Below are 27636 nucleotides of genomic sequence, written 5' to 3'. Positions count from 1 at the left end.
TGTTGAGACTGCCGCTGCTGCCGCCGCCGCTGCTGAGGGGGAACTGGGAACGCCCAGCACGTCAACTGGGGGAACCACTGACCCCTCCCCTGCGACCCAAATCAAGCCAGGTGCGAGAGCGTCTGGCCACCCAGCCGACTGCCCAGCGGCGCTCCAGGGCCAGTAAAACCCCGGAGCCAACACAGGGAGGAGGAGGAGAGGAGAAAGATAAGGAAGAGAGAGAAAGAGGAAGGAGAAAAAAGAGGGGAGGCCCAACCTTGCGACGCCGCTGCCACCACTGAGGAGAAGTAGGAGAGCACCAGGAGGGCAAGGACACGTGGCCGAGTCCAGGCCCGACCTGAGCCTACTCGAAGGCAGCTAGTGCTCCAAGAGAGCAGACCAGGGCCCAGAGGAAGGTCGCGCGACAGAGGAGACCACAGAAGAGATTACTTCTTTTCTTTTTTAAAAAAATATATAAATTTTTTTGCTCTTTTTTTTTTTTTTTTAAAAAGTGTCCCCGGATTCTTTGGGGGAAAGTCTGGTAACCTTAAGAAAATTAGGATGTAACTTTCCTGGGACTTTCCATCACCTCCCATTGCTATGGGTTAAGAACCTAGGGAGTTGTCTTGTACCAAGACAACAGATCTTGGGTCCATCTAGCTGAGTCTTTGCCAAACTGGTACACTTCAGGTGTATTGCACTATAGGTTCTATTGGTGCCGGGCAGCAGTTGGACAAGGCTGGCCTAGTGTTTGTCAGCTGTTCTCTGGGGTTTCAGAAAAAGGATTTCCCCTACTGGACCTGGAAATGCCAAAAATGGAACATGGGACCTTCTGCATCAAAGCATATGCTCTAACACAAAACCAGTGGATGAGGGCAGTATCATCTTTCAATCGTTTAAAGGGGTGCCTAAACTTTTTTCAAAGAGGGCCAGATTTGATGATGCTTGATGAGTTGTTTTTAGGATTGAAGTTGCTGAGCTTTTTTTAGGATTTTACCCCAGGACATATGCTGCCATGGGGCGGACTTTGGACATCTAGTGAATTATTTGCACCAAAATCTCACCTAGTGTTTTAATTATATTGAAGGAAAACAGCTGTTTCTTCTTCCTTCTTTTTAAAAAATGTATTGCATTCCTCCACAACCCTCTGCATCTTTATTCAGACGTGATAATTAAATGCGTGAGGGAACGCAACCTTTTGTTTCCGGACAAAGAGCGAACTACAAAATGTATGGACCTTTCGAGGGCTTTTGCGGCAACATGTATTACTCTAGAATCCATTTCTGAACACAGCAGCGCCTGATAAATCGTTGGAGCTTAAAGATAGGCTAAATAATTTGCAGCGGGGCAGGCACGCGATTTTCTTTGGTTGCAATTGCAACACCGAAGAGTCCCTTAAAGACTAGCAAACACTGCACGAGCCGAAGTTTTAAAGACCCCTTTCCCCGCAAATCCCTCTCTCCTCTTCCGTCCGAAGAGCGCTCGACTTCCTCCAGCCCCGGCCACACCCAGCGGTGTTTTGTTTCGCTCCTTCCACCCTCCCTGAGGAGCAGCCGGGTGCGCCGGGCGCTGAGCATTCATTATTGCTACATCCTCCTCGGCCTACTTTTCCTAGCACCGCCGGCGCGGCGCCTTTAAGAAACGAAGCTGGCCACGCCCATCCCTTGAGGCCTCCCCAACCAATCGCGAGCAAGGCCGGGCTTAGGGGCCCAATCGGCGCCGCCTTTAGTGCGAGGCGCTCGAAGCCGGTCCCTGAGGCGGAGGAAGCAAAATGGAGGCTGCTCCTGAGAGGAACGGGGTGTCTCTCGCCGCCGCCGGCTTCGCCCCCGAGGTCCCCGAGAGGCTCCAGCAGCGGGAAGCGGAGCGGAAGGAGGAGGCCGGGCGGCGGCGCCGCGAGAAAGAGTCTCTGGCGGTGCGGGAGGAGCAGAGCGACTACTTCGCCGCCGCCTTTGCTCGGGAGCGGGCGGCCGCCGAGGCCTTGCTGGAGCCGGAGCGGGACGCCGAGGCCGTGTCGGAGGCGGCGCGGCGGCTGCAGGAGCTGCAGCGGCTGCTGACGGACTCGGTGCGCTTCCTGCCCCCCTACGAGGTGCGCCAGGCGCAGGCGGCGCTGGGGAGGCTCCAGGACGCGCTGGCCGAGCGGCGCCTCCAGTTGCAGCCCAAGAAGCGCTTCGCCTTCAAGAAGGGCCTCAGGAAGGAGGCCCAGGAGGCGCCCCCGCCGCCGCCAGTGCCTTCGACGCAGGAGGGTCAGCCAAGCCGGGCGGAGGAGGAGAAGGAGGAGGAGGAACCCGGGTGCGGCTTCAGCCGGGCCGAAGGACTGGAGTTGGAAATGGGGCCGGCCGAGCTGCTGCAGCGGGACGTGGCGCTTTCGCAGCTGAGCCGCTGCCGGGTGCGGCTGCGGGGCAACCCCAACACGCTGTCGGTGCGCGGCTGCCGGGACTGCACGGTGCTCTGCGGGCCCGTGTCCACGTCGGTGATGGTGGACGGCTGCGACGGCTGCGTCGTGGCCCTGGCCTGCCAGCAGCTCCGCACGCACCTGGCCACCCGGAGCAGCTTCTACGTGCAGGTGACCTGCCGGGCCATGCTGGAGGACTGCAGCGAGGTCCGCTTCGCGCCCTACACGTGGACTTACGAGGGCATCGACGCCGACTTCCAGACTTCCCGGCTTGACAGGAGCAGGGACAACTGGAACCAGGTGGACGACTTCAACTGGCTGGCTAGGAACGAGCCCTCACCGAACTGGAGCGTGATCCCCGAAAATGAGAGGATCACGGACTGGGATTGAACCCGTGATTGTAGCCCCTTCGCCTCCGCAGAGGGGACTAGATAGTGCCTGCTGCATTCTGGAAACGGCTTACCAAAGGATGCAGTTAGAGATACCAGATTGATGTCCTTTTCTTGTTCCGGGTATTGGTTTAGGCAGTGTAATAATCAGGGGCCAAACACAGCCTGGTGGCTCTTGCTACCTAATGAATGGTGCTGACGCCTTCTGTTGTGCGCACTCTGTGTTATGCTGTGGCTGCCTTAATATTTCTCCAAATTCTGTTATGGTGGTGCTTTCTCATCTCTGCCCCCGCTTTTAAGATGCTAAGATGTGCCATACCACTAAAATACTCTTGGTTATCTGCCCATTGTGCAGGTTTAAAAAAAGATAGTGCTTTGGATGGTGAAGTGCTTCAGCTCTGTAACACATTAGAACCAGTGCAAGTGTTGAGGAAAGTATAACCTTATCTAATGGCTAAATTGATACTTGTAGTTAAAGCTGAAAAAAACGTTAACAACAATTAGTATACCACATGTCTGCCAAATAAGCTTATTTAGGAATGTGGCACATGTATAACAGAGATACTACAAGTCAGAATAGGGGTGTCAAACCATCCCTTCAAGTGGCTGCCTAACCTTTTAAACAATTCAAATTATGCTTTATTTCCAGAAGCAAACTTTGGATGGACTTCCATTTCAGTTTCAAATGTCCATAATAGAATATACTTTCGTCTGCTAGAAGACATTGAGGGATTACCTGCACCACCTGCAAAATGTCACCAAAACATGTTGCTGAATTACGGTGTTTGTAAGCTTTAGCTCACCTTTGCACATAGAGCTGACAAATACTCTAATCCCGAACAAGTGCATATAATTGGTTTTGGTTTCAATTAACGCTGTACCTGCAAGTTTTTAAAAGGTCTGTGACCAGCCAAAAATGTATACATGCATTAAACAACTAAAGCACATGCTTAATTCTCCCACAAAAATCATTGTGAAATTAAAAGTGCTGAACTCTGGCTATAGTGTGCCCACACGTTTATTGTGCTGTATGCAAGAAAACTACTTTGACAGTAACCATACGAAACTTCATATAGCATTTTGCATGTTTCTGTACAAATATGAAATGGTCTGGACATTTCAAAGTCTTGATGTACTGTCCATGTTATTTCCGCAAATGTCATCTTGCATTAAAACAAACTAGTCACTGTTAGAGGTAATGCCTTTGAGTTCAGTATTGTTGGCCTGTCTATAAACTCTGCAAAATTGGTCTTCATTACTGTTTGACTGTAACAAAAATCATTTCCGTTCCTTGTGTTATTTTAGTATTTATATGAAAGTAGTTAAGAACTTACTGGTTTTATAAAATATTGATGGCTTTTCCGTGTTTACAGGATGCTCGGATTAAAAAGTCATAAGTGACTGGTTTCTTGTGAATTTTGTTTTACAAGTGGTACTTTACCTCTTAATATCTCTGTGACACTGGGAGAAGGTTACATAATTCACAGGCCACTTCTCACTCTCCCACAAGCAGGGGGAGAAACCAGAGGTGGCATATCTTGAGGGCATATCACAGTGCTGGTAGCACTGTGAATTCCAATAATTAACTGGATGTATGGCTCCTAGTACCACACACACCCTAGCAAGCTGTTATAGGTGAGAAGGGATAGTGTTGTTGATCCCTGTTGTGCAGCTTGGATCCAGGAATATATTGTGTGAGCAGAAATGTGCTTGTACAAGACAGCCCTGCCAAATGATTCTAATTTCTTTATCCTGCTGTGAAATGACTACCATTCCAGAAGATCCCTAGACTCTTGAAGCAGCTTTCAGAAGGGGCAAAGAGGGCTGTGGTGTGTGAATGGGGGAGGAACCAGGGAAAGCTCTGTTGTGCAAGTAGAAGGCCTTTCATAGGTTAGAAAGGCACTGTAGCTAGACAACTGACACAGGCAAGCTGAGCAGCAGTCCAGTCCTTGCCTCCTACATCAGAACTATTGTTAATTATTAAATTTATATACCACCCTTCATTTGAAGATCACAGGGCAGTTAACAACACAAGAATACAAAATGAAAACACAACATGCATAACATGATAACAAAAAAACCCACAATAACCCCCTCCCCATGAACACATTTAAAAGACCTGTTGAAGATCTTTCTTTTCCATCTAGCCTTTTAAGTAGAGATTTTTGAAAAATTTAGGTCCCATCTGCACTCTACATTTAAAGCACTATTATACAACGTGAACAGTCATGACTTTTCCCCACCCCCAAACACCCTGGAAACTGCAGCCCGGTAAGGCTGCATAGGGCAGTCAGGAGCCCCCAATTTCCCCTCACAGAACTAACATTACCAGAATAGTTTCACAGTCAATCCCTCTCCCCAGGGAATTTTGGAAAATGTAGCTCTGCAAGAAGAGCAGGGGCTTCTAGCAGCCCCCAGCAAGCCGCAGCACTTAGGATTCTGGGGGAAACCATGGCAGCTCAAAGAGGTATGACAATGCCTTGAACTTAGGAAGACTAAACTTCAGGAAGTACTTCCTGACGAAACAAGCTGATCAGTAACTGAGCAGATGGCTTTGGAAGGGGAAAGGACTTTCCATTAAGAGATTTATAAGTGGGGGTGGAATGACCTCTTGCAGAATGGTGGGCTACAATGCCATTGTCAGGGCAATGTAAAAAGCATGTTTTGTTTCGTTTTTTAAAAGCAAGTTGATTTTCCACTAAAAATAGTAATGTTTCTCTCCAGTGCGAAAGTGGTTGTCTGTAATTAAACCTTCATTTAAGAGGAAGCTCCCACCTAGAGCCATATCACATACAAAATGTTACTTATTTTAATACTCCTATACCTCTAAGCAGTGCACGAGAGGGATACATTGTACATACTGTATTTTTTGCTCTATAAGACTCACTTTTTCCCTCCTAAAAAGTAAGGGGAAATGTGTGTGCGTCTTATGGAGCAAATGCAGGCTGTGCAGCTATCCCAGAAGCCAGAACAGCAAGAGGGATTGCTGCTTTCACTGCGCAGCGATCCCTCTTGCTGTTCTGGCTTCTGAGATTCAGAATATTTTTTTTCTTGTTTTCCTCCTCCAAAAACTAGGTGCGTCTTGTGGTCTGGTGCGTCTTATAGAGCGAAAAATACAGTAGTTAAATCAGTTAAAAGTAACCATAAATGTTAGCCATAATTGTTCAACTGAACAGGGACTGTGGCATCTACAGTGATGGCTTTTGTCATCGTTTATCCGGGCTCCTTCCTGTATGGTTTTATACCAAGATGGCTCGGTGCACTTCTGTTTCTCTTGCTCACTGTCATAATGAAGGCAATAATTTTAAAAGTACACATAACTGGAAATCTACCAATGTAGCTTAGGACACAATGTATTTTTTAAAAGTGTTTTTATTGAAAGTTTTCAACCTAAAACTAATCTAAATTACAAAAATGGTAAGAAACCAAGAAATGAGAAGAGAGAAATGAAAAGGGAGAAAGAGAAAAGGAGGGGGGAAATAACTATGAGGGCCCTTTATCACATTTATATCATATATATCATATCATTTATCCACACAAAGAAAGGTAGGCCCTCCCAGCTCCCACCTGGGAGCCTACTTCTTCCAGTCTCCCACCCTGGGAGAACCTTTCTACCCTGTCTTTCCTTCTGGGACCACCTTCCTCCAGCTATTCCCTTTCTCTGTGTGTGCTTAGAACACAATGTACAAATGGGTGTTGCAACTCTCTAATTCCATTTTGGAATTAAAAATCTGAAGACGTGACAGTAACTGGGAAAATACTGTAATTTAGAAACATCTTTTTTATTGAATATCTGTACTAAGAGAACTTAAAAGTTTGTAGCCAACTTTTTAGCATGAGTTGATCACATAAATCTTACTGATGTTATGTTTCTTGGTAATGTTATTATTAGCCACTAGATTGTACAGAGGCATGTTCCACAGCTTCTGTTTTCTCCCTCTTTCCATGAAGATCTGCGATCAGTCAGAAGGATAGTTCTTCTTGCAATAGTTTGCTGTACAGAATTTGATGCTTTCTCCTGCTGTTTAAACAGTTACATTTTCATTTTCCTATCATTTTCATTTTGTGTATGTTAGGTGGATTGCAAAGATTTCCAAAAGCATGGGTTAGGGTCTACTGGTAGCCCACATACGTCTTTCTGATAAGTATTTCTTATCTACTAGGATGAATGCAAGAACAAAGATGAGAGAGTCAACATGACTTACAAATTCTTGCACTGAAAATAAAGAAAATAAGGACTTCCCTTGTATTGGCATGTACGCTACTAAGAAATTACCTATAGCTGGCACACAGTTCATAATCATACTCATCCACAAATGAGAGTCTTTACAGCTACTGCCATACTGTATTCTGAGTTCTATTTCCACCACCGGAACACCCTGTCGAGATTCTCAAGGTCCATAAAAGACAGTCTTCTTCCTTAAGCAGTGACGTTGGAGCAGAGATTCCCTGCTTAATCTGTGGGGCAACTACATCCCTGGTGTCACACTGCACAAAAGGTTTTCTTTCTTAAAGCCTCAAGTTCTACTCCACTGTTGGCCCAGCCCGATTAGCCTATAAGCTGCTCACAATATCTTTGGGAATTGTTTTTGGTGAGGATCGAGACAGTTTCTCCCATGCTTTTGAACACTTCCAGCTGTGAAAGGTTAGAGGATGGGTATAACTTGTCATCCACGCTTCCTAAAACAAAAATTTTAGTTATCTTAAAAGGTGACCTTAATTCCACCAAAAAAAACCCCATGTAAACCAGAGGGATGTCATTAAAGGTGAGTGGCAGGACAGGATAAGCAGCAACATGGTCTTACTGGCTTGGCATAATCTAAAAAAATAGCAATGTCTCTGATCCAGTTTTGAATTCAGAGAGCGTCGGCTTTTCTCCCAAGAAGAGCCTAGGAATGGGACATCCTTGAAATAACTTGGTTTTCAACTGCAGTGTGCTGTAACACATCATGTGAAAGCACAAATCCACTAACTAGTAAAATGAGGGATTATTTCCATTGCTCATCTGCTGGCAGAGATTTCTCTAAATTGGATCACGCTGATTAGTATTAGAATGACGCATTGTAGATCCAGCTTTAATCATTTGAAACCTTGAAGCTGTTTCTCCTTTGCATGGAAGGGACCACTAGAAATAGTTGCATGTGCTATTTGCCAATAATCCTTTTTTTATTCATTGTGAAATTTGTTGATTCTTGCCCCTTGGAAAACCCACCCACGTTTCTCCTCCTTCAGGCTCGGCAAGATGGAGGGGCCAAACCATGGCTCAGTTAGAGCGACGCCATTTGGAATCTTCAAGGCCTGAATGGTGGCAGATCTTCCTGAAATTGTCCTCTTTTCCAAAACAGGATTAATTTTTGTGAAGTCTTGGTGAGCCTAACACCGCAAAGATGGCTGTGATGAAAGTCAAGTTCAACCAGAAGAAAAGAGTAAAACTAGCGCAAGGACTATGGCTCATGAACTGGTTCTCCTTGTTTGCTGGGATCGTTGTCTTCTCTATGGGATTGTTCCTGAAAATTGAGCTCAGGAAACGAAGTGAAGTGATGGACAACTCTGAAAGCCACTTTGTGCCGAATTCCTTGATCTTGGTGGGTCTCCTAGCCTCTGTGTTCAATGGTCTTGCGGGCAAGATCTGTTACGATTCTCTGGATCCTGCTAAATTTGCAAAGTGGAAGCCTATCTTGAAAGTGTACCTAGTGTTGTGTGTGCTCTTTAACCTCTTCATTCTCTTCGTGGTTCTCATTTGCTTTCTGCTGAGGGGTTCTCTGGATAGTACATTAGAACATGGTCTAAAAAATGGCATGAAGTTCTATCGAGATACAGATACTCCAGGAAGGTGCTTCATGAAGAAGACCATCGACATGCTCCAGATTGAGTTCAAATGTTGTGGAAACAATGGTTTTAGAGACTGGTTTGAGATTCAGTGGATCAGCAACCGATACTTGGATTTTGGCTCAAAGGAAGTGAAAGAGTAAGTAGTTAAGTATAACTTATGCTTTAACCCATGTTTGCATTCCAAGTTCTACTATCGGAACCTCAAGTCATTGTCATCTGAATCCGTTTGGCGCCTCTTGTCTTTTGTGTTTCTTCCTTTGCAAGGGCTGTAGCTCTGCATGCAGAAGGTCCCAGGTTCCATACCTGGCACCCCAAGGTACAGCTAGGAGAGGCCGCTGCCTAAAACCCTAGAAAGCTGCCAGTCAGTGTAGACTATATGGAGCTAGATGGATGAAGGGTCTGACACAGTATAAGGCAGTTTCCTATGTTCCAATACAAAAAGCATTCTTCAACATTCCAGTGTAATGTGTGTTTTCCCAATGTTTTCTAGGTCATTTAGTTTTTAGTTTGTTTTGTTTTAAAAGTTTTATTGTGAATGGCTAGAGGCTCAACTAAAAAAAACACATGGAATTAGGGTGTTTTATCCCTCAAAGGAAGGAGACTGGCATTTCAAGATGCCAAATATATTGCTTCGCTGGCTGATTAAATCTCCTAGGTTCATTCATATCTTTCAGACCTGGTGCTGTAATAAAGTAATTGTGCCAGTTTTGCCCTTAAACGGGAGAGGGAGTAAGGAGGTTCTCCAGCACAAGCCCCACTGAAACGAAGCGATTAACGTGGCTCTTGTTCATTTCAGCAGGGGCTGTGCAGGAAAGCTTCCTGCTTGCACTGAGCTCTAACGTTTGTCTTGACCTCTGTTAAGTCGCTCTGTGGCTATTATTGGCTTTCTTGGCTTATTGAACAGATGGAATCGTAGGGCTGTGCAAAACGGGCATGCATTCAGAGAGACGCAGACCCTGTCTCAGTTGATTTTATCAAACCAGCTGGGCAGATTGTCTTTGATGGTTTTGCAGATCTCGCAGTCCTTGTTGTTGCTCCCTTACAGCATGCCTGGACATTGAAATGCTTCATGGGTCTTGCTTCAGATAGTATGTTTTGCTAGCGATGTTTTTCAAGTACCGCATAATCACTGTACATGCTATGAAGAGGTCTGGGTAATTTACTGGTGGGAAAACACACACCGGGTAAAATTATAGCCAAGGTAATTTTGCAAAAGAAACTCAACAACATAGCGGCAAGTACTTTCAGTGCTTCTGAATGTCACAAAATAAGTGTCGCACATTTACGGCACACAGCCCATTTGGAGGTAAATAGACTGGTGGGATTTCCTGGCATTAAATTCCTCCTCCCACTCACTGCACTTCGTAATGTGGATCAGGGCACCACATGTTTGCTTTGCTTCCCCCCCACTCCTTTTAAAGAAAAGCTTACTCAAGTTATAGTTTGGCACTAAAGGAAAACATGAGAGTTGCAGTCACCGTCCCACACCACTTTCATGCAGGGATAGAATGTGAATATATCAATCAATCTTTATTACAGTCCAGAGACCCAACAAATCGTTACAAAGCAATGCACAATTCAGACAGTCTACCTCCAGGTTAAACAAGCATTTTGTTCAGACTTAAAGATAGGGATCATTGGTTCTGGCAACCACCGACAAAAACTTCGCCACTGCTAATGTTCTAGCGTTTGTCCGGTCTTCCAATAGGAACCTGACATAGTGAGCCTCTGATTTTCCCGGGAAAGGTACCAGCAAGGGTAATATCAGTTCAGCCCTGGCTTGCTCATATTTCACACAGTGCAGCAAAATATGTTTTATGGAATCGATGTCTTGAGCACACGAGCAAAGTCTGTCCTGGTAGGGAACTCCTCTCAACCTGCCAGAATATATGGATATAGCAACACTTCTCCCCACTGTTATACACTGCAATCAGCAGAAAAAAAGAGACAAACACCCCCCAGGTTATCAATTAGCATGGCCTCTGGCAACTGGGGAGGTTAAAAGAGTTGTCAAAGGCTAATCAGTGAATTGCTGAAAAATTCAGGATTTTATAAAGCTCTTCCAGCTCCTAAGCTTTCCGGCCTGTGGCAGAGGAGTGCAGCTCATCACATGAGAAGCCTCTATTGTTGCAAACCGTGAAAAGGCATCATTTGCTGTGGTGCTTCCTAGAAACGCCCCATTAAAAATAATGGGCTGGGTTCTTTTTCACCTGCAGTGACCAGAGTTAACAGCCCTTTTCTTCTGTGAAATTTTATGTGCCTATATCAAACTCTGGTTTCCATTTAATAACCAAATATTAATGTTTCTTTTCTAACATTGTTGGGCATAGCTCACTAGGCACACAAGCTCCATTCATTTCAATGGAAGTCCTAGAGAAGAAACGCCTTGTGCATTGCGCCTGACAAGACTTTGTAAACCATGGCTGCCACAATACTTTCTCTTTTTTCCAAATCATTTTTATTGCTTTTCCAAATTTTAACGAATCAACCACAAATTAAAACAGAATTTATACGAATTTTATGGCTGCCGCAATTCTTGTTAGCTTTTCATTAAACAAGGATCTTTCTGGGATGCTGTATCGTGTTGCTCAGGAACACCATTAAATACTATAAGATGACAGTAAGGAAGGAATTCATTTCCAACTCAATTAGGTATTTCCCAAAGCAATCAGTGAACACACATGAATTCCTTTGAGGAAAAGAGCCCTGGAATATGATAGGCACTAAGGTACCAATCCAGGCAAAGTTAATGTGTTACAATACAGTTCAGTCTATGTCTACTTGGAAGTAAGTCCCATTGGTTTCAGAGGGGCCTGATCCTTGGTAAGTGTGGCCTAAATCACACTGAAATCAATGGGACAAGCCCACTGCAATTAAATTAATCCCATTACTTTCGGTGGAATTTAAGCATGGCTAATTTTCTTTGAATTGGTCCCTAAATACAAGTGAAAGTGGTAGATGGATGGTGAAGTTACATATACAGTACAGTGGTACCTCGGGTTACATACGCTTCAGGTTATAGACTCCGCTAACCCAGAAACATTACCTCGGGTTAAGAACTTTGCTTCAGGGTGAGAACAGAAATCGTGTTCCGGCGGCGTGGCGGCAGCAGGAGGCCCCATTAGCTAAACTGGTGCTTCAGGTTAAGAACAGTTTCAGGTTAAGAATGGACCTCCGGAACGAATTAAGTTCTTAACTCGAGGTACCATTGTATTGGATATGTTCGTATTAGTTATATGCTAATGGCTAAGCAATTCCATTTAAGTAATTGTATATTTAAATAATTGTAACTGTTTATCTTAAATGATGACAAATATATATAAATGTAAAATATTATACTCAGATAGCATACTGAGGTTGTTTTGCTTGGTTTTTGGCAAGTTGCCCTGGAGTTTCTTAAATTTGTTTCTTTGGCTGCGATGGTTATGGCCAGAATTTTATTATCTTTAAGCCACTAGCTATAGAATACTGTTATTAGCATTTTCTGAACTTTGATGCATGCTATGTCAGAAGTTATACTTGTTGAAAAAGTGTGGGGACAGTTTAAGTTGAAATACCCTTTGATATAAATAACTACTTGAGAGAACCTAATGAGATGTTCACCCTTGCCAGCATTAGCTGAAGATTTGTGAGCTTGCTCTTAATCCATGCATAGCAGAAAGGCAGGGCAGGAGGGGGAAAACAAGATTATGCTGTGCTTAAAAACATGGGTGTGCTGAGAAATATTGAATGCTGGGCCTCCTTAGACACAGGTTTGGCCCTCAATCCCAATGGTGAAGTTAGGTGACATAGAAGCTCCTCACCCCACCCTCGTGGGAGTTCACAGAAGGCTACATTCAGACCCCTAAGAAAGAGTCTGGCAACTGTAGAATAAATGAATAAAATGAAGTTCCACATTTAAGTTTGGAAGCGAACCCTTTAAAACTGTATCAGCTGCCTAGAAAACCATGGGTGTTTTGTTTGTGATGATGAGAGCAGAGGTCACAACTAGGCTGTTAAGTGTGCAATATGTCAGGGACTGTAAATGGATTCAGGGCTATTTCAGATGAAATGAGGCCATGCCTCAATATCTCCCAAAATTCACAGATGAAAACTAGGGTGGTCGTGTGTTCTACTTAAGGGGGAGCAGTCCTTTAGTTGTCTATTTGAAGTGTCCAAATTGGGTTTATAAGGAACCAAGGGAGTAGGGGTTTTGATGTTGCACATACTCACAGCAAGTTGCACTAACAGTTTTAAACAAGTCGGATAAAAGTGCAAAAATGGGACAAAATAGGACAGTGATTAACCAGAGACATTGCCCGGGTAAATAGGGACATAAGTAGGATAATGTAATTCTAAGTCCATTTTGGCTTGAAACAGATTCCACTATGTTCAGTAGGGTTTCCTCTTTAGTTAGGGGCTTTAAGATTGTACAAAGTGTGCTTCCCAAATTCGAATCTGCACCTGGCTTTCACTTTACCTTTGTGTTTGTACCACTCACAATGGGAATCCATCGGTTCAACATCTCACAGTACCATTCAGGAAAGATGAGAGCATGAGTACAATATATAAAGTCCAAGAACTCCTCCATTTCCTCCCTGTTCCCCAATGCACATTCTTACGCTTGAATGTTTGGGAGCCTTGGCAATAGATTAAGGGCTGTCCCAAGGCTGCCTTGGTTGAAATGTCAATGGTGCCCATCCATCACTACCTGGTCAAGTTGCAAAGTACCAAGCCTGGCCCAGGTATTTTGGCGACATCTGATGGAGAAAATCCTAATGGGACCTTTTTCCTGGGAGTGAAAATACAATAATAATAAATTTAATAACTAGCTATTTGCTGCCCTTTCACAATACCCCCAAAACTGCTGCCAGAGGCAGTTGCCTCACTCTGCCTAATGGTAGGGCCAGCCGTGAATAGCTTATGATTATACTTCTTCTTGAGCCATTAAAACTTGAGCCATAATCACAAATAAAGAGACACTTAATGCTGACCAACAAGTATCCCCCCCTCTTATCTTCATGAAATAGGAAAGAATAGAAATACAAGCAGAATACACAGATAATAAAGTAAAACTCACCAGAACAGCAGTTGAACTAGTGGTGTAGACTACTGTAATGGCTGAGGCTTAATGTCATCTGCAAGCTCAAAATTAAGGGTGTATGAAGAGAAGGTGATAATAGTGGGTGGTAGTCAATTAACTCTTACTCAGAATAAACCCATTGAAGTTAAAGGACTTAGCTTGGTTCTATTAATTGATTTCAGTGCATCTGAATGCCACCCAGTGTTTTTGCCTGTGCACCGTGCTCTCCTCTCAAAACAACAACTTGGGAACAACCAGGGGAAAGGTGATCTTCATTGTGATGTATCTGTTCTGGGATCTCCCCCCCCCAAAAAAATGAAAATGAAACAATCCCTGCTGTGGAGTATGCAGCACAAACAAGAAAAGGGTTGTCATACCCTGACCATCACAATGTTCAGCTGAGCCTCCTCTCAATTAGCAGCCTGTCCATGTGCCAGCAAGCAGTAAATCAAAGCAGCAATTGGAGGATTCCTGCGTTTCTTCCATCACACCCACATTTTAATAACATTTCTCAAGCAGCTGCCTGCTTTCTGTTCTATGTGGCCATCAGGCAAGTGGCACGCTCCTACTCTTACGCCAACACACACGTTTCTAAAAAGCCTCTGTTGTACCTGGCTGCCAGCTGCTTCATGTGACTGGCAAGCAGCAAAACAAACAGAGCAGCACGTGGGTCTAGAAAAACAAGACAAAATCAGGAAAAGAGGAGGGGGAAACAGCAGCTCTTTAAGACCGCATGGAGTCCTATAGCTTGGTGTCCAAACAACTAACTTATCAATTACTGTTCTGACTTCACTCATAGGCTAAAAACACTGACAGACAGGAGCAGCCAGGCCATCTCATTTCACATCAATTGCTTAGAAAGGCACCTGCACATTTTGCGCCATAGTTTTATTTCCAGGAAGGCTAGATAATTACTTTAAAATAAATAAGGAAGGAAGGAGGTCCCGCCAGGTTGGCCAATCCCTGGTGCATGCTGAGGAGCACAAGGATCACCAAAAATAAGCTGAAGGTACATTTTCTTCTTGCGAAGAAAACAATTAAGTTTCATCAGAGTTCATCAGGATTTACTGGTAAGGATCTGACAAGGTTCTACTAAAGTTTGGGCACTGTTCAGAATATAAAGATATTTGATTAGTCATGCCCCGGGTTTGTTGCATGTTTTATCCACGTTCACTGGACACATTCACTGACAGTATTTTTGTCATTTACTTTCATTCAGCTCCACCCCTCTGAAATATGATGCATACCCTGAACTCCTCATAGAGTCACTGAGCTTATCAAGGACTTATCACCTTTAGCAGACAAAGGCATGCACACACACAATTTCTCTCTCTCTTTTAATCACTTACAGCAGAAATCTAATCAAATCTATTCAGAATATTCAACTCCTATTGAATTCAGTCAGGTGTGCTCCCAGGTAATTGAGGTTAATATCACAGGCTCAATTTCTCTCCCCTCTCATGGATGGTGCCTCTGCCGGATCTTCAGCAATTCCCTCTCTCCACTGTTGCACTATAATTTTGGGAAGTTCCTCAACCATCGGGGAATTTCCAGGGAGCTCAGGAGGCTGCTGTGGCAAAAAAATAATAATGGTGGGGCCGTCATCTTCTGTAGACCCCCTTCTGCCAGCACTTCTCAGGATGCAGCCATCAGGTTTTAGTCAAACCATTAGTTAAATTTGTACAGGAGTAAAAACGATGGTTCTGGATGTCCTTTGGTTTTAGATCAGGTTTGAGGGAAGTGTGGCCCAGACAGCATGCTCAGGGTTCATGCATGATGGGTGTTGTAGTCCAACAACATCTGGAGGACCATGAGTTTCCCATCCCTGCTTCCCATGATACATGCATGTGACGTAGGAAGCGGCTTTCCCTCCCATGTATGAGAAAAGGGAGACTGCCTCTTCTGAGATGGCACTTCCCAGATATTACACAAACACATAATATGAGTGCTTACACAGATTATAGTAAATTGGAGCATTCTTCTGGCCCATTATTAAATTATCAAACTAGCTGATTAAGCGTTGTGGAATTTGAGTGGCATTTTCCCCTAACTGGTGAGTGGGTGGAAACAATGGGCTGTTCTCGACTGATCACCTGAAGGAACAGAGTAAGGTTCTGAGCAGGACATACGGTGGGACCACTTACCCCCCTCACCCAGCATCATTGCTGCTTACCTGAGCGAGGTTGGGGCAGGACGGTAAAGAGATCAGGGGTGTGTGGTTGTGCCAGCCACATTCCACTAGTGGTGCAGCTACACAGCCCACTCCACCCCAGTCCCATCCAATTAAGCAGCAGTGACACCAGTGTTGGAGGCCAACATTGCAGTTTCATCCTACTCCAGGTATCACTACTGATTTCAGGTAACGAAGAGCTATCAGATGTGGGTATTATTTTGGAAGGGAAAGCAGGATGATCATGCAGGGCTGGGTCCAGGTTTGAACACACGGAAATCAACGAGCACTATTAGTTAAGAATGCCCAACTTTACCCAATGATTGCAATGGTCTACACCTGTCTAAGGATGCTTCCAGCAGGTGCACAGGTTGCTCAAAGAGCACATCTGAGCCTTTGGAAACAAGAGTTTAACTTAGCAGATTTTGCCCAGAAAGAGTAGATCTAGATTTCAACGAGGGAGGGAAAATATGGGCTGGCATTTCAATACCAACAACATGATGTGGACTCTGGGGGAAAAGTTGCATGCAGGGGGCACACCCTGAGTTTGGATGCGGCGCTCTGTGGCCGAGAAACGGTGCACTGAATAGCAGTAGGAATGCATTTGGATCCAAATGCTTTTATATTTGTAACTTGCTGTGCTTTGCCTGTTTACAGCCGCATTAAAAGCAACGTGGACGGCAGATACTTGGTGGATGGCGTCCCCTTCAGCTGCTGCAACCCGAGTTCGCCACGACCTTGCATCCAGTACCAGGTCTCTAACAACTCAGCTCACTACAGCTATGACTTTCAAACCGAAGAGCTCAATCTATGGAACCGCGGCTGCAGGGAGGCTCTGCTTAAATACTACAGCGGCATGATGAGCTCCATGGGAGTCATCGTCCTCTTTGTCTGGCTCTTTGAGGTAATATATCGGCATAGTAGTTTCGGTGTCTTGCATAGAACCACAGTGAAAGGCCAGCCCTCCACACAGAAGAGCAAGAACGGGTGATGGTACCAAGCGGGGGGACCCACAACAAAATGGTGCGGTACAAAACCCTCCAACATTTCTCTGATGAAAATAGGGACGTCCTATTTTACTATTTATACCCCCACATCTTATGAGGTTGCCCCAGCCCCTCGAGGTGGCTTCCAACATATATGAAAACATAATAAAACATTTTTTTTAAAGCCTTCCCTAAAAAAATAAAATATTCCCAGGATTGCCTTCAGACAGCTTGGGGGGGGGGGTCAGATAATCCCATACCCTCCAACATTTCTCCAATGAAAATAGGGACATCCTAAGGAAAAGCTAGGGATGCGGGTGGTGCTGTGGGTTAAACCACAGAGCCTAGGGCTTGCCTATCAGAAGGTCGGCAGTTCGAATCCCTGTGACGGGGTGAGCTCCCATTGCTTGATCCCTGCTCCTGCCAACCTAGCAGTTCGAAAGCACGTCAGAGTGCAAGTAGATAAATAGGTACCGCTCCGGTGGGAAGGTAAACGGCGTTTCCATGCACTGCTCTGGTTCGCCAGAAGCGGCTTAGTCATGCTGGCCACATGACCCGGAAGCTGTACACCGGCTCCCTCGGCCAATAAAGCAAGATGTGTGCCACAACTCCAGAGTCGGCCACAACTGGTCCTAATGGTCAGGGGTCCCTTTAAATTTACCTTAAGGAAAAGCTGGACATTCCAGGATCAAATCAGAAACTGGGACAGCTTCTCTAAATCAGGGACATCCCTGGAAAATAGGTACACTTGGAGGGTCTGCATTACACTGTAAAAGGAGGGCCTTCTATTCTGAGCTCCATGCTGTTCAGGGCCTGCAGGGGAGGGGAGACAAGGAAATCTTCCCCTGACCCCACACAAAACATTCCCAATAGTACTAAAGAGCTCAGGTTTTGGGCTGGCTGCTAGCCCCATCCTGAGTGCTTTACTGTTATATTCTGCAAGTAGGGAGGAACACTTCCTGAGAGTGGGAGAGAGAGGCCTTTAATGCTATGATCCCATCCTATTTTTTCATTTCCTTTCTGCCCCCCATAATCAAGTAAGTAAATAAAAATACTTAACTGACCAATCACGTCCCCCCCATCCTTGCCCCAACAACATAAATTCTGGCTATGCCCACACTCTTTGCCTTCATTTTTAACTTTCTTCAATTTCTGACTTAATAGTTTATGATGTAAATAAAAAAGGACAATGTTCTTAGCTTAAATTTCTATACAGTGGTACCTCGGGTTACAGACGCTTCAGGTTACAGACGCTTCAGGTTACAGACTCGGCTAACCCAGAAATAGTACCTCAGGTTAAGAACTTTGCTTCAGGATGAGAACAGAAATCGTGCTCCAGCGGCACAGTGGCAGCGGGAGGCCCCATTAGCTAATCTCTAGACATTTTGGACTACAACTCCCATCATCCCTACCTTGGATGTGTTGTCCTGGGCTTATGGAGGTTGTAGTCCAAAATATCTTGAGTGCACCAGGCTGGCAAAGGCTGCTTTAAACCCATTTCAAGGGTAGTCAATGGAAAAACACGGAAAGTAAATGAGCTGTGTTGTAAACAAAAATTGCCCTTTTCCCTTATGGGGTATCCAAGAGCCCATATAGAGTCCTTACATAGGTTCCCTATTGGTAGGAGAAGATAAAGGGTGGTCTGATGGTGGTCACTGCAGGGTTGTTGCTGCTTTTAAAACCCTCAGTAGTGTTTTTCCTGACCGGAGTGTGCCTTTGACCTCAGATAATGACACTTGCTTGCTTTAATTCAGGATAGCTAGTTTGCTGTACAAAGGAAAAAAACCGCATTCGTTGCTTTGCCCATTTTTGCCTCTGGCTCCACCCACTCTGGCATGCCCAGAAGGGAATGTGGTCCTCAGTCGCAAAAAAAGGTTCCCCATCCCTGCTATAGGGATGGTCAGGCATGATCAAGTCTTTTACATGTGAGTGGGCAGGGTGGAAGAAGACAGAGGCACTCCACTGTGGACTGGCTCCTCAAGTCACAGCCCACCATGGCAGGAGGGCATCCCAGTAGGGACATTTGTGATAAGACTGTGGTATGGCAGGAGGAGTTAGCCAACCAGAGAATACTGAGGAGCAAAGCAGCTAGTAAGCTTGATCTTTATTGAACTGTTGCAACAGGGTGCTCCCCTCACCCGCAGGAGAGAAGAGGAACCCAGAAAAATGGTGTGCAAGGCCTTATAAAGACTTTTGAAATTGCCACCCTGTAGATCAAGACCACCCCCAGAAACATCATACATACATCACAGAAGGGGTATAACCTAAGACCACCCCTCAGATACATCTTATCTACATCACAGAAAAGGCGGTCTTAAAACAGAACTTTGAATGTTGTTTTTCTCCTGTCTGGCAGGTTACTTGATTGGATTGCCTGGGGAGCCTGGCTAGTCTTTTGAAATGATAAATACTTAGTCCCTGGGCCAGGTCACAGGCTCACACCCTATTCATATCTTAAATGTGCCCTTAAGACAGGATTTGTGAGGAAAGAGACAATGGGAGGTTTCCCACTTTGACTTTGCAGAGAAAACATTTGCTCAGTTTAGGAATCAAAATGGTTCCAGGTTGGTCTTCCTGTGCTGATCTATGTATGTGCTTGGTTGGTATGCTTATGAACATTACCATATATCTAAGACCTCAAAATTCCTATCACAGCTGCAACAACCCATAAGAAAATATCCAAATTCATAGGGCAGCATGAAAAGGTCAGAAAATAGTGCAAAAGCTTTCAAGTTAATCCAGAGGTGTTCATCAGGCTAGATGGTGCTAAAGGGTGATCTGATGGTGGTCACTGCAGGGTTGTTGCTGCTTTTAAAACCCTCAGTAGTGTTTTTCCTGACCGGAGTGTGCCTTTGACCTCAGATAACGACACTTGCTTGCTTTAATTCAGGATAGCTAGTTTGCTGTACAAAGGAAAAAAACCACATTTATTGCTTTGCCATTTTTGCCTATGTCTCCACCCACTCTGGCATGCCCAGAAGGGAATGTGGTCCTCAGTCGCAAAAAAGGTTCCCCATCCCTGCCATAGGGATGATCAGGCATGATGAAGTCTTTTACATGTGCGTGGGCAGGGTGGAAGATGACAGAGGCACTCCACTGTGGACTGGCCCCTCAAGTCACAGCCCACCATGGCAGGAGGGCCATAAGACTGTGGTATGGCAGGAGGAGTTAACATACACATACAGACTAGATTCAGATGCTAGGAACATTGCAGATCTAGTCTCAGGATGAGGGGTGGTGGTAAGTAGAAGCCTTGAGACCATATTCTCAGATTGGGGTCAAGAGCCGTATCCTGCCTAACATAAAGCAGAACCAAACTCAACATTATTTCCTCACTCTATTAATTTATCTCAGGTTAGTTTACTTCTTTAGCATCAGTTTCGCATTAATGCAGGGTTCCCCAAACTTGGGTCTCCAGCTGTTTTTGGACTACAAGTCCCATCATCCCTAGCTCGCCAGACCAGTAGTCGTGGATGATGGGAACTGTAGTCCAGAAAGATGGCTGGATAACCAAGTTTGGGAAATCCTGGTCTAACAGAATAAGCCTTTTCAGAACACTCTTAACTGCCCAGACACTATTGTTCTGAAGCAGCCATCCTCCTCTCTGATGGTCGACTTGGGTGACTGACTGCCTATCAGTCTGGAACAGAAATGGGGGCATCCCAAAATAAGGCAGAGGTTTCTATATACCTAGGTCTCTAGGTATGCACATTAAGTGACATTTAAAAAAACAAAAAACCTCAAAGTGCCCTGACCGGAACTGTGAGCTTCTAGGATTTACAGAGGATTGATGCTGACAGTGACAGAGGGGAACAGTTCAGGACTCAGAAAGAACCATCAGTGGTCTGCCATTCCCCCGCCCCTCCAACTCTGCCTGACGCCAGGGTTGGCCCTAGGAGAAAGGACATTGGCCTACTTAAGTCCTTGGCAGGATATAGTAAGTATCTTGCAGCAGGGGATTAGGTTTGGATGAGTGCTATGAGGTTAACCTCCCCCCACCCCTGACAGCGCCACGCTGTGCTATTAGCATAAAAAGGGAAATGAATATTCTCCAGAACTTTATTTCTCATTCATCCATTCACCTCACTGCTGTAAAATGCTCGTATTCATGGCTGACAGCTGTATAACACAGCAGGAGAAGGCATTGGAATTGGGTGAAGAAGAAGAAAGTGCTCTTCATTCTTTCCCCACTCTACACACACCTAAAAACTACACGAGAAGTCAAAATAGAACTGCAAGAAGCACTCCTCTTACCCAGTGGCACCATTCTCTCAGGTTCCACTTCTTATTTTTGAAATTCAGAGTTGAGGGCTTTGCAGCCAGGTGACATAATTGCAGGAGACACAAGCAGGCCAGCCAGGACGTGCAAGAGAGACCTGGTTTCTCTCAGGCTTGCAAGCAAATCCGGCTGTGTTCTTAAAATGGCCACTCTGGACTGCGAGTGGCCATTTTAAATGTTTAATGTTTGCATTTTGCTTTGTATTGGTCAAATCCAACCATAGAACTGCCCCACCCCACCTGGTAACTCTAACACACATCCATTACATTTTAATAATAATAGTAATCTGCCGCATAGCTTAATGTAAATGCTTATATTTTACAATCTAGTTGGTCTGGGAGAGGAGTGGGGGTATTCTAGAATTGAAACTCCAATTATTATTATTATTATTATTATTTATTATTATTATTATTATTATTATTATTATTATTATTATTATTATTTATTTGTACCCCACCCATCTGGCTGGGTTTCCCCAGTCACTCTGGGCGGCTTCCAACAAAGATTAAAAATACATTAAAATGTCACACATTAAAAACTTCCCTGAACTTCAAATGTCTTCTGAATGTCAGGTAGTTGTTTATCTCTTTGACATCTGATGGGAGGGTGTTCCACAGGGCGGGCACCATTTCCAACTCCCGCCATCCCTTGAGGGGAGTTATAACGCTACAGGATCTGAAAGCCTACAGGTCCCCAACTCCTGTCCTTGAGCAGATAACCAGACACTTGAATGTAAAATGTCAAGACTTCTGGTTGATGCAAGTGGCAGAAGTATAACATTTTCACTGAACTTCTACCACTTGCATTCTGAGATTTTACAGTGCAAGGGCTGTAGGAGACTCCTCAGGTGACATCTAGCAGGACAGGCCCACCTATGAGGCAAGGTGGAGCAACCGCCTCAGGCAGCATGGTCCACAGGGGCAGCTGATTCCAAAGTCAATCTTTGTTCCCCTCTTCTACATGCTGTAGATCCCCCCTCAAGCCTTCTTTTCTGGTGGGGCATGGGGTGCCATTTCCGGGTCCACCTCAGGTGCCAAAATGTCTACTATCTAGACTAACCACCACCCTGCCCACAAAAAGCTTTCAACGTACCTGAAACTTGCTATTGAGATCTCCTCTGCCAGTTCGGAGGAAGTTTATAACCACAAACATCTACTAGAGTAAAATTATCGCTGCAGGACTTGGAAGTTATTGAAGGCAAAAACATGTTTCTTCCCTGCATATGGTTGAACAATTCAAGCACCAGATATGCCACACTTTTACCAGGATCTAAACAGGGATGGGGAACGTGCCAATTGAACTTGCCAGCGTAAGTTCTGCCAGCTTCCACTACTTAGGATTGCTCTGTCCATCCTGTGGTTCTTTGGATCCAGGGTTAAGATCAGGGATGGGGAACCTGTGGATCTCCAGATGTTGTTGGGTCTCACTGGGGCTGATGGGAATTGGAGTCCAGCAACATCTGGGATGGTCACGGGTCCAGATAAATCCTAAATATAGGAAACTTGCAGAATTTACACCAGCTTAAGTTAAACTTGCATAAGCTTACCCCTGTTTTAAAATCCATTCAGGAGAAGGCCTACTGCAGAGGGGAAACAATCCTTTTAAATAGTGTTTGACTTACCCTGCTGCTGGGCTGCCAGGTTATGTGACTGAGCTGAAAGAGATTTGGAATATGTAATAATAATAATAATTTATTATTTATACCGGGTTTCCCCAGCCACTCTGGGTGGCTCCCAACATAATATTAATAATATTTTTTAAAAAGCAACAAAACATCAAACATTAAAAGCTTCCCTAAACAGGGCTGCCTTCAGATGTCTTCTAAAAGTCAGATAGTTGTTTATTTCCTTGAGATCTGGGAAGGTGTTCCACAGGGCGGGCGCCACTACCAAGAAGGCCCTCTGCCTGGTTCCCTGTAACCTCACTTCTCGCAGTGAGGGAACCACCAGAAGGCCCTTCTCCCATTGCCCCACCCTGCCCCCACTGTGGTCCTGGAATGACCCCCCCCATTTTACTTACACCAGTTTAAACCCCAATTTGAAAACCTTTTTATTTAGACAAGACTTCCTGGATTTCGGCTGTTTCCAGGTTTTGAAAGGCACATTTTATACTGTTTCGTTGTCTGAATGGCCTTTTGCTTATCACTTTGACATACTTGGACATGAAGGGATTTACGCATTCTTTAAATAAAGGCATTTAAATTCTGTTTCCCAACCAGATGTCGGTGATGATAGGGTTGCGGCTGTTGCATACTTCCCTGGAGAGCATTGCCAATCCAGAAGATCCTGAATGTGAGAGCGAAGGATGGGTGTTGGAGAAGAGCCTGAAAGACACTTTCAAATCCACCCTGGAAAATTTGAAAAATATTGGTAAGATGAACCAAGTGGATGCAGGCGCAGAAGGGGCAGAAGGCGACGGCGCAAAAACCCAAGCTGTCTCAACCGTCAGTTGAGTTTATTGGCTAAAAAGACTGTTACCAAAGACTGAGATTTGTGAATATTCGGTTTTTTAAAAGGTACAAGCTGTCGCAGCTATATATATATATATGCATGCACAAAACATACACTTTTTACATACGGAGAGAACAGTATAAAGCACTTTGTGGATAATAAAAGCATCCTTACAGTAGACAGCCAAAACCACCTCTATGGGAAATGCTATAACGTGAAGTTTAAAGCAGATACTTTCTAGGGTAATTGTATTTTTGAGGCAAGTGATATTTCATAAGAAATTCGGTGTGAATAAGTGGTCAACACTATCTTGTGTTTCGCCTCCCATCACCAGAAACCGAATGGGGAAGTTTAAAGCTAATTATTTTTGTACTTAAGTTTACAAATATATTTGTAAAAACAACAACAATAGTATACTTTTCTGGGGGGTAGTCAAAGCACTGCTCTGAATGTTCTTGCTAAAGCAAAAGAATATTCAGTTGTCCAAGTAATGGAAAGACATAGAGAATGGTATGAGTTCATAATAGCCTCTAATTTTTTGGATAAACGCAGGTGTTGTTTGAAGTTGTTACTGAAAGGACTACCTTCTGCCATGTTCACATGATGCGCAAAAACAGAGAGTAAAATTGTACTGGATTTCTGTGCACTGAACACCAATTTGTCATTTGATAAAAATAAGATCACACTGGTTTGAACAGCAGATAAGCTATAGCCCAAGCTGCCAGCGATTGCTCAGGTGCTGTGATGCCAATACGTCATTCATTCATTTGGTAGGTATTTCTGTATTTCAACTACTTCAGAGTTTTAGGCTCACTTTGTTTTAACATACACACCAACTACAATAAATCGGACATGAGAATTCTGCTGTTTCCTGGGAAGTAATCATGGCAACCAACTTGTAGCGGTTTGGTTGTCAAAGGAAAAATATTGCTGCAAATCAGCACTTGGGAGTGAGCCTTTCCCCCTCCTATTAATAGGCACAAGCTAATAATCGAAGCAAGTTCAACATTTTTATTCAACAAATTGGAACCAATGCAGAAAAAGTTGGATTTTCTGCAGCTTACGGAAGACATCATTGGCTCAATGACCTTGTTGGCTCAGTGCACTGTGAATCCAAACACGTTTTTCTGCATGACTGTATATTACTTTTACTGTGACTCTAAAAGTGGTGATCAGATAGCAAATACTTTTTAAATTTTAGAAGCTGGAATGAAGCATGGGAAAGAGCTTGCTGCGTAAAGAGATTTTTATCTTTGTTCTATATGAAGTTTTCTTTAATTATTTGTACATACATGCATGTATTTGCCAGGCAAGCCTTTCCTGAGTGAAAGCAAAAAGCAGTTAGCTAGCTTCAGCAGATTCCTAGGTGCTGTGAACAAACACGGTTGGACCTGGTACTTTGTCCAAAAGACTTGACCATCTTCAGTAAGTGACAGAAGAAAGGGATGGGTGATTGAGAAGAGATTTTGAGTAGTGTACATGTGTGTGAACTTGTGGGGTAAGGTAGTTCAAGGAAGGTCGTTCTGGAAAAAGAGAAGGCCAGGAGGGACTTGCAGAAGAATGCATAGATAGCATATGAAGCTGCCTTAGCCCAAGTCAGACCAAACGGTCCATCTAGGCTGGTGCTGGCGACAGCTCTCTAAGGCCTTTCCCAGCTTTTGTTATCTGTGCTCCTTTTAACTGGACATGCTGAGGACCAATGGGGATCTTCTGTGTGCATGGACACTTGACAAGAGAGAGTGCAAGGGGCCCTAAGAGAAGCTGACCTCTGCTAGGTATGGCCACAAGCCGCAGAAGGGGGAGACCTCTGAAATAAGGACCATGAGACTGAAGTGAAAAAGGAGGCCAGGGTAGAAACTGAAGCACAGGAGTGAATATGATCACAGAGAAAGGAGAACCAACGTAATGGAATCATACGGGAGAGATACAGCAAGTGGGGAATGTCAACAAGGAGTAGGTTACAGTAGTATCCTTAAGTCATGACGGGAGTACAGCCATGGTTTTTAGCAGCAGGTATCAAAAAGAAGAACAAAAAATAACATAGCGAAATTGACTTGCGAGGTGGTGTGTTGTTTGATAAGAGATTGAGTGTTGGGGGGGAGTGAGGCTCCTTTAATTTCATTGTATACAGGTTGTACAATGGCAGTAAAGGTATTATTATTATTATTATTATTATTATTATTATGAAGAAGAAGAAGAAGAAGAAGAAGAAGAAGAAGAAGAAGAAGAACTTGGCGATGATTAAGGGTTTACAGACTGCTTAGGTTCCAGAAGAGGACAAAAGGAAGGGTTCAATGGTACCCTTCATGAAATTCTAGGCAAATTGGCGTGTGTGTGTGTGTGTGTGTGTGTGTGTGTGTGTGGTTTTAGTAGTATGCCATTGTCGCACACAGGTTCATCATCAGCAAGGTCGCATGTACAGTTTTTACTCTTTTTCCAAATGAAGAAGTTAGTTAAATGCAGCATATTCCCAGTTTCCAAATCCATTCTTGATATTTGCAGACAAATGTTTAGAACATTATCATGAACCTTAGTACAAACCTCTTAAAAGAATTCTGCGCTTCAGCTTTCGAAATGCAGTTTTTGAAACAGTGAAATATGGATGGCAGAACCAGTAAGCAACAAAACAATTGAAGATTAGGGAATACAGTAACTAAAGCTAAATATACAAAATCTGTTGTATATAGGTCTATAATGGTGCTAGTTAGGTCAACATGAGACATTTTCCAAAGAACAGGCAGCTGGAAAAGAGTTTAATTATGAAAATTTCAAAATGCTCTCCGGGGAGATTTTAGTGTGCTATGTTCTGTATCTGACATATGAGTAGTAGTCATGAAATGTTCCAAAGAGTTTATTGTATTGCACCTAAGCTTAATGCAACCCTAGAAGTATTTGACTGCAACCATCACTTCATACAGAGTTGGGTTATCTCCCTCTAATTTGTGTGTGGGTTTTTATTTAACACATTATTTACTGTGATATCAGAATATATGGGTTCACTTACAAAATCACCACATTTGACAGCTAATCTCAAGAGTTACCTCATTATATTGTATTATATTAGGTTATAGAATCAGTTTTTGTTTAAGGACTAGTGAACAATTTCATTTGAAGTCACATTTTAAACTGAACCTACCTAATTTATACTTTCTGAAACAATACACAAACAGAAACACAACCATTTTATAAAATTTGTACTTATATGAATTTTGCAGTAAAATTCTCCAGCCAAGAAATGTGTTCAAAAATGCATGTTTTAGGGGGAATTGTGCATGAAAATAGACATACAGTATTCGTGAAAATAACTTACAAAAATGCATGTTACAAAAAATGCACTGCAAGAATGTATATAGTCATCAAAATTGCACACAAAATTTGCACTTAAATTGTGTGTGAATATTCATGAGGATTTTTTCTAAAGAAAGGATTTTCAAACAGAGGTGGAAATGTGGAAAACGAAACTTAAGATTGGAATAATAAGAGACTGTGATAATAAGATACTGGGAGAAACCAACACTGAAAGATTCACCCATTCCTAGTAAGGACACAGGAGACATAGACATTTTTGTTGTTTTTACAGAAATGGGAGGGATCCGTTCTTCTGAATGCTTTTTCTTCTTTTGCTGAAGGTGGATAATCTCCACCACTAGGTTGAGCAGATTCTTTTAGAACAAGCAAAAAATTGGAACTGACACCCAACTGACTTGGCTGTCACACCCCTTTGGCAGCAATCCAACCTAGTGGTGAAGGTTACTCATTAAGAAGGAAGGAAGGAATTGGTGGTTGAGAAATGAAACAAAAAATGCACTATCCTGCAAGATAAGATATTCCAGTTCATGTGGGTCTTTTGACATGGCTGTTTTGTATTAATTTGTAATATATATTTATCCTATCAAGAAAGAGGTTCTCTGATATTGTAAATGCCATTTAACATATGTTTGTAGGTGCTATTTTTGCAAATGTGAATGTAGATATTAAAATTATCTATATTTTAAGAGTGTATACCTTATATATATTTTAAGGTATTATGTGGATTTTGTTTCTTTGTAAATATTTTTTTTGCTGTAAGGATTTGTAATTCACTGTCCAACACTCTA

General features: G+C 43.7%; 2 protein-coding genes across 2 annotated transcripts; both read left to right on the top strand.

The window, feature by feature from the left end:
• Positions 1 to 783: 783 nt before the first annotated feature.
• Positions 784 to 4161, top strand: TBCC (tubulin folding cofactor C). Its single transcript, XM_083605744.1, has one exon. It carries the CDS (start codon positions 1751 to 1753, stop codon positions 2759 to 2761), a length of 1011 nt encoding a protein of 336 aa, XP_083461870.1. The 5' UTR covers positions 784 to 1750; the 3' UTR covers positions 2762 to 4161.
• A 3355-nt stretch (positions 4162 to 7516) lies between these two features.
• PRPH2 (peripherin 2) lies at positions 7517 to 25594 on the top strand. The gene is made up of 3 exons (XM_083608061.1): positions 7517 to 8728; positions 16482 to 16728; positions 23308 to 25594. The coding sequence occupies exons 1-3, from the start codon at positions 8148 to 8150 to the stop codon at positions 23539 to 23541; spliced, it is 1062 nt and encodes a 353-aa protein (XP_083464187.1). The 5' UTR covers positions 7517 to 8147; the 3' UTR covers positions 23542 to 25594.
• The last annotated feature ends 2042 nt before the right edge of the window (positions 25595 to 27636 follow it).

Source organism: Podarcis filfolensis, assembly GCF_964270895.1.
Source record: "Podarcis filfolensis genome assembly, chromosome: 3".
Classification (NCBI taxonomy): domain Eukaryota; kingdom Metazoa; phylum Chordata; class Lepidosauria; order Squamata; family Lacertidae; genus Podarcis; species Podarcis filfolensis.
This window is presented reverse-complemented; position numbering and strand designations above follow the sequence as displayed.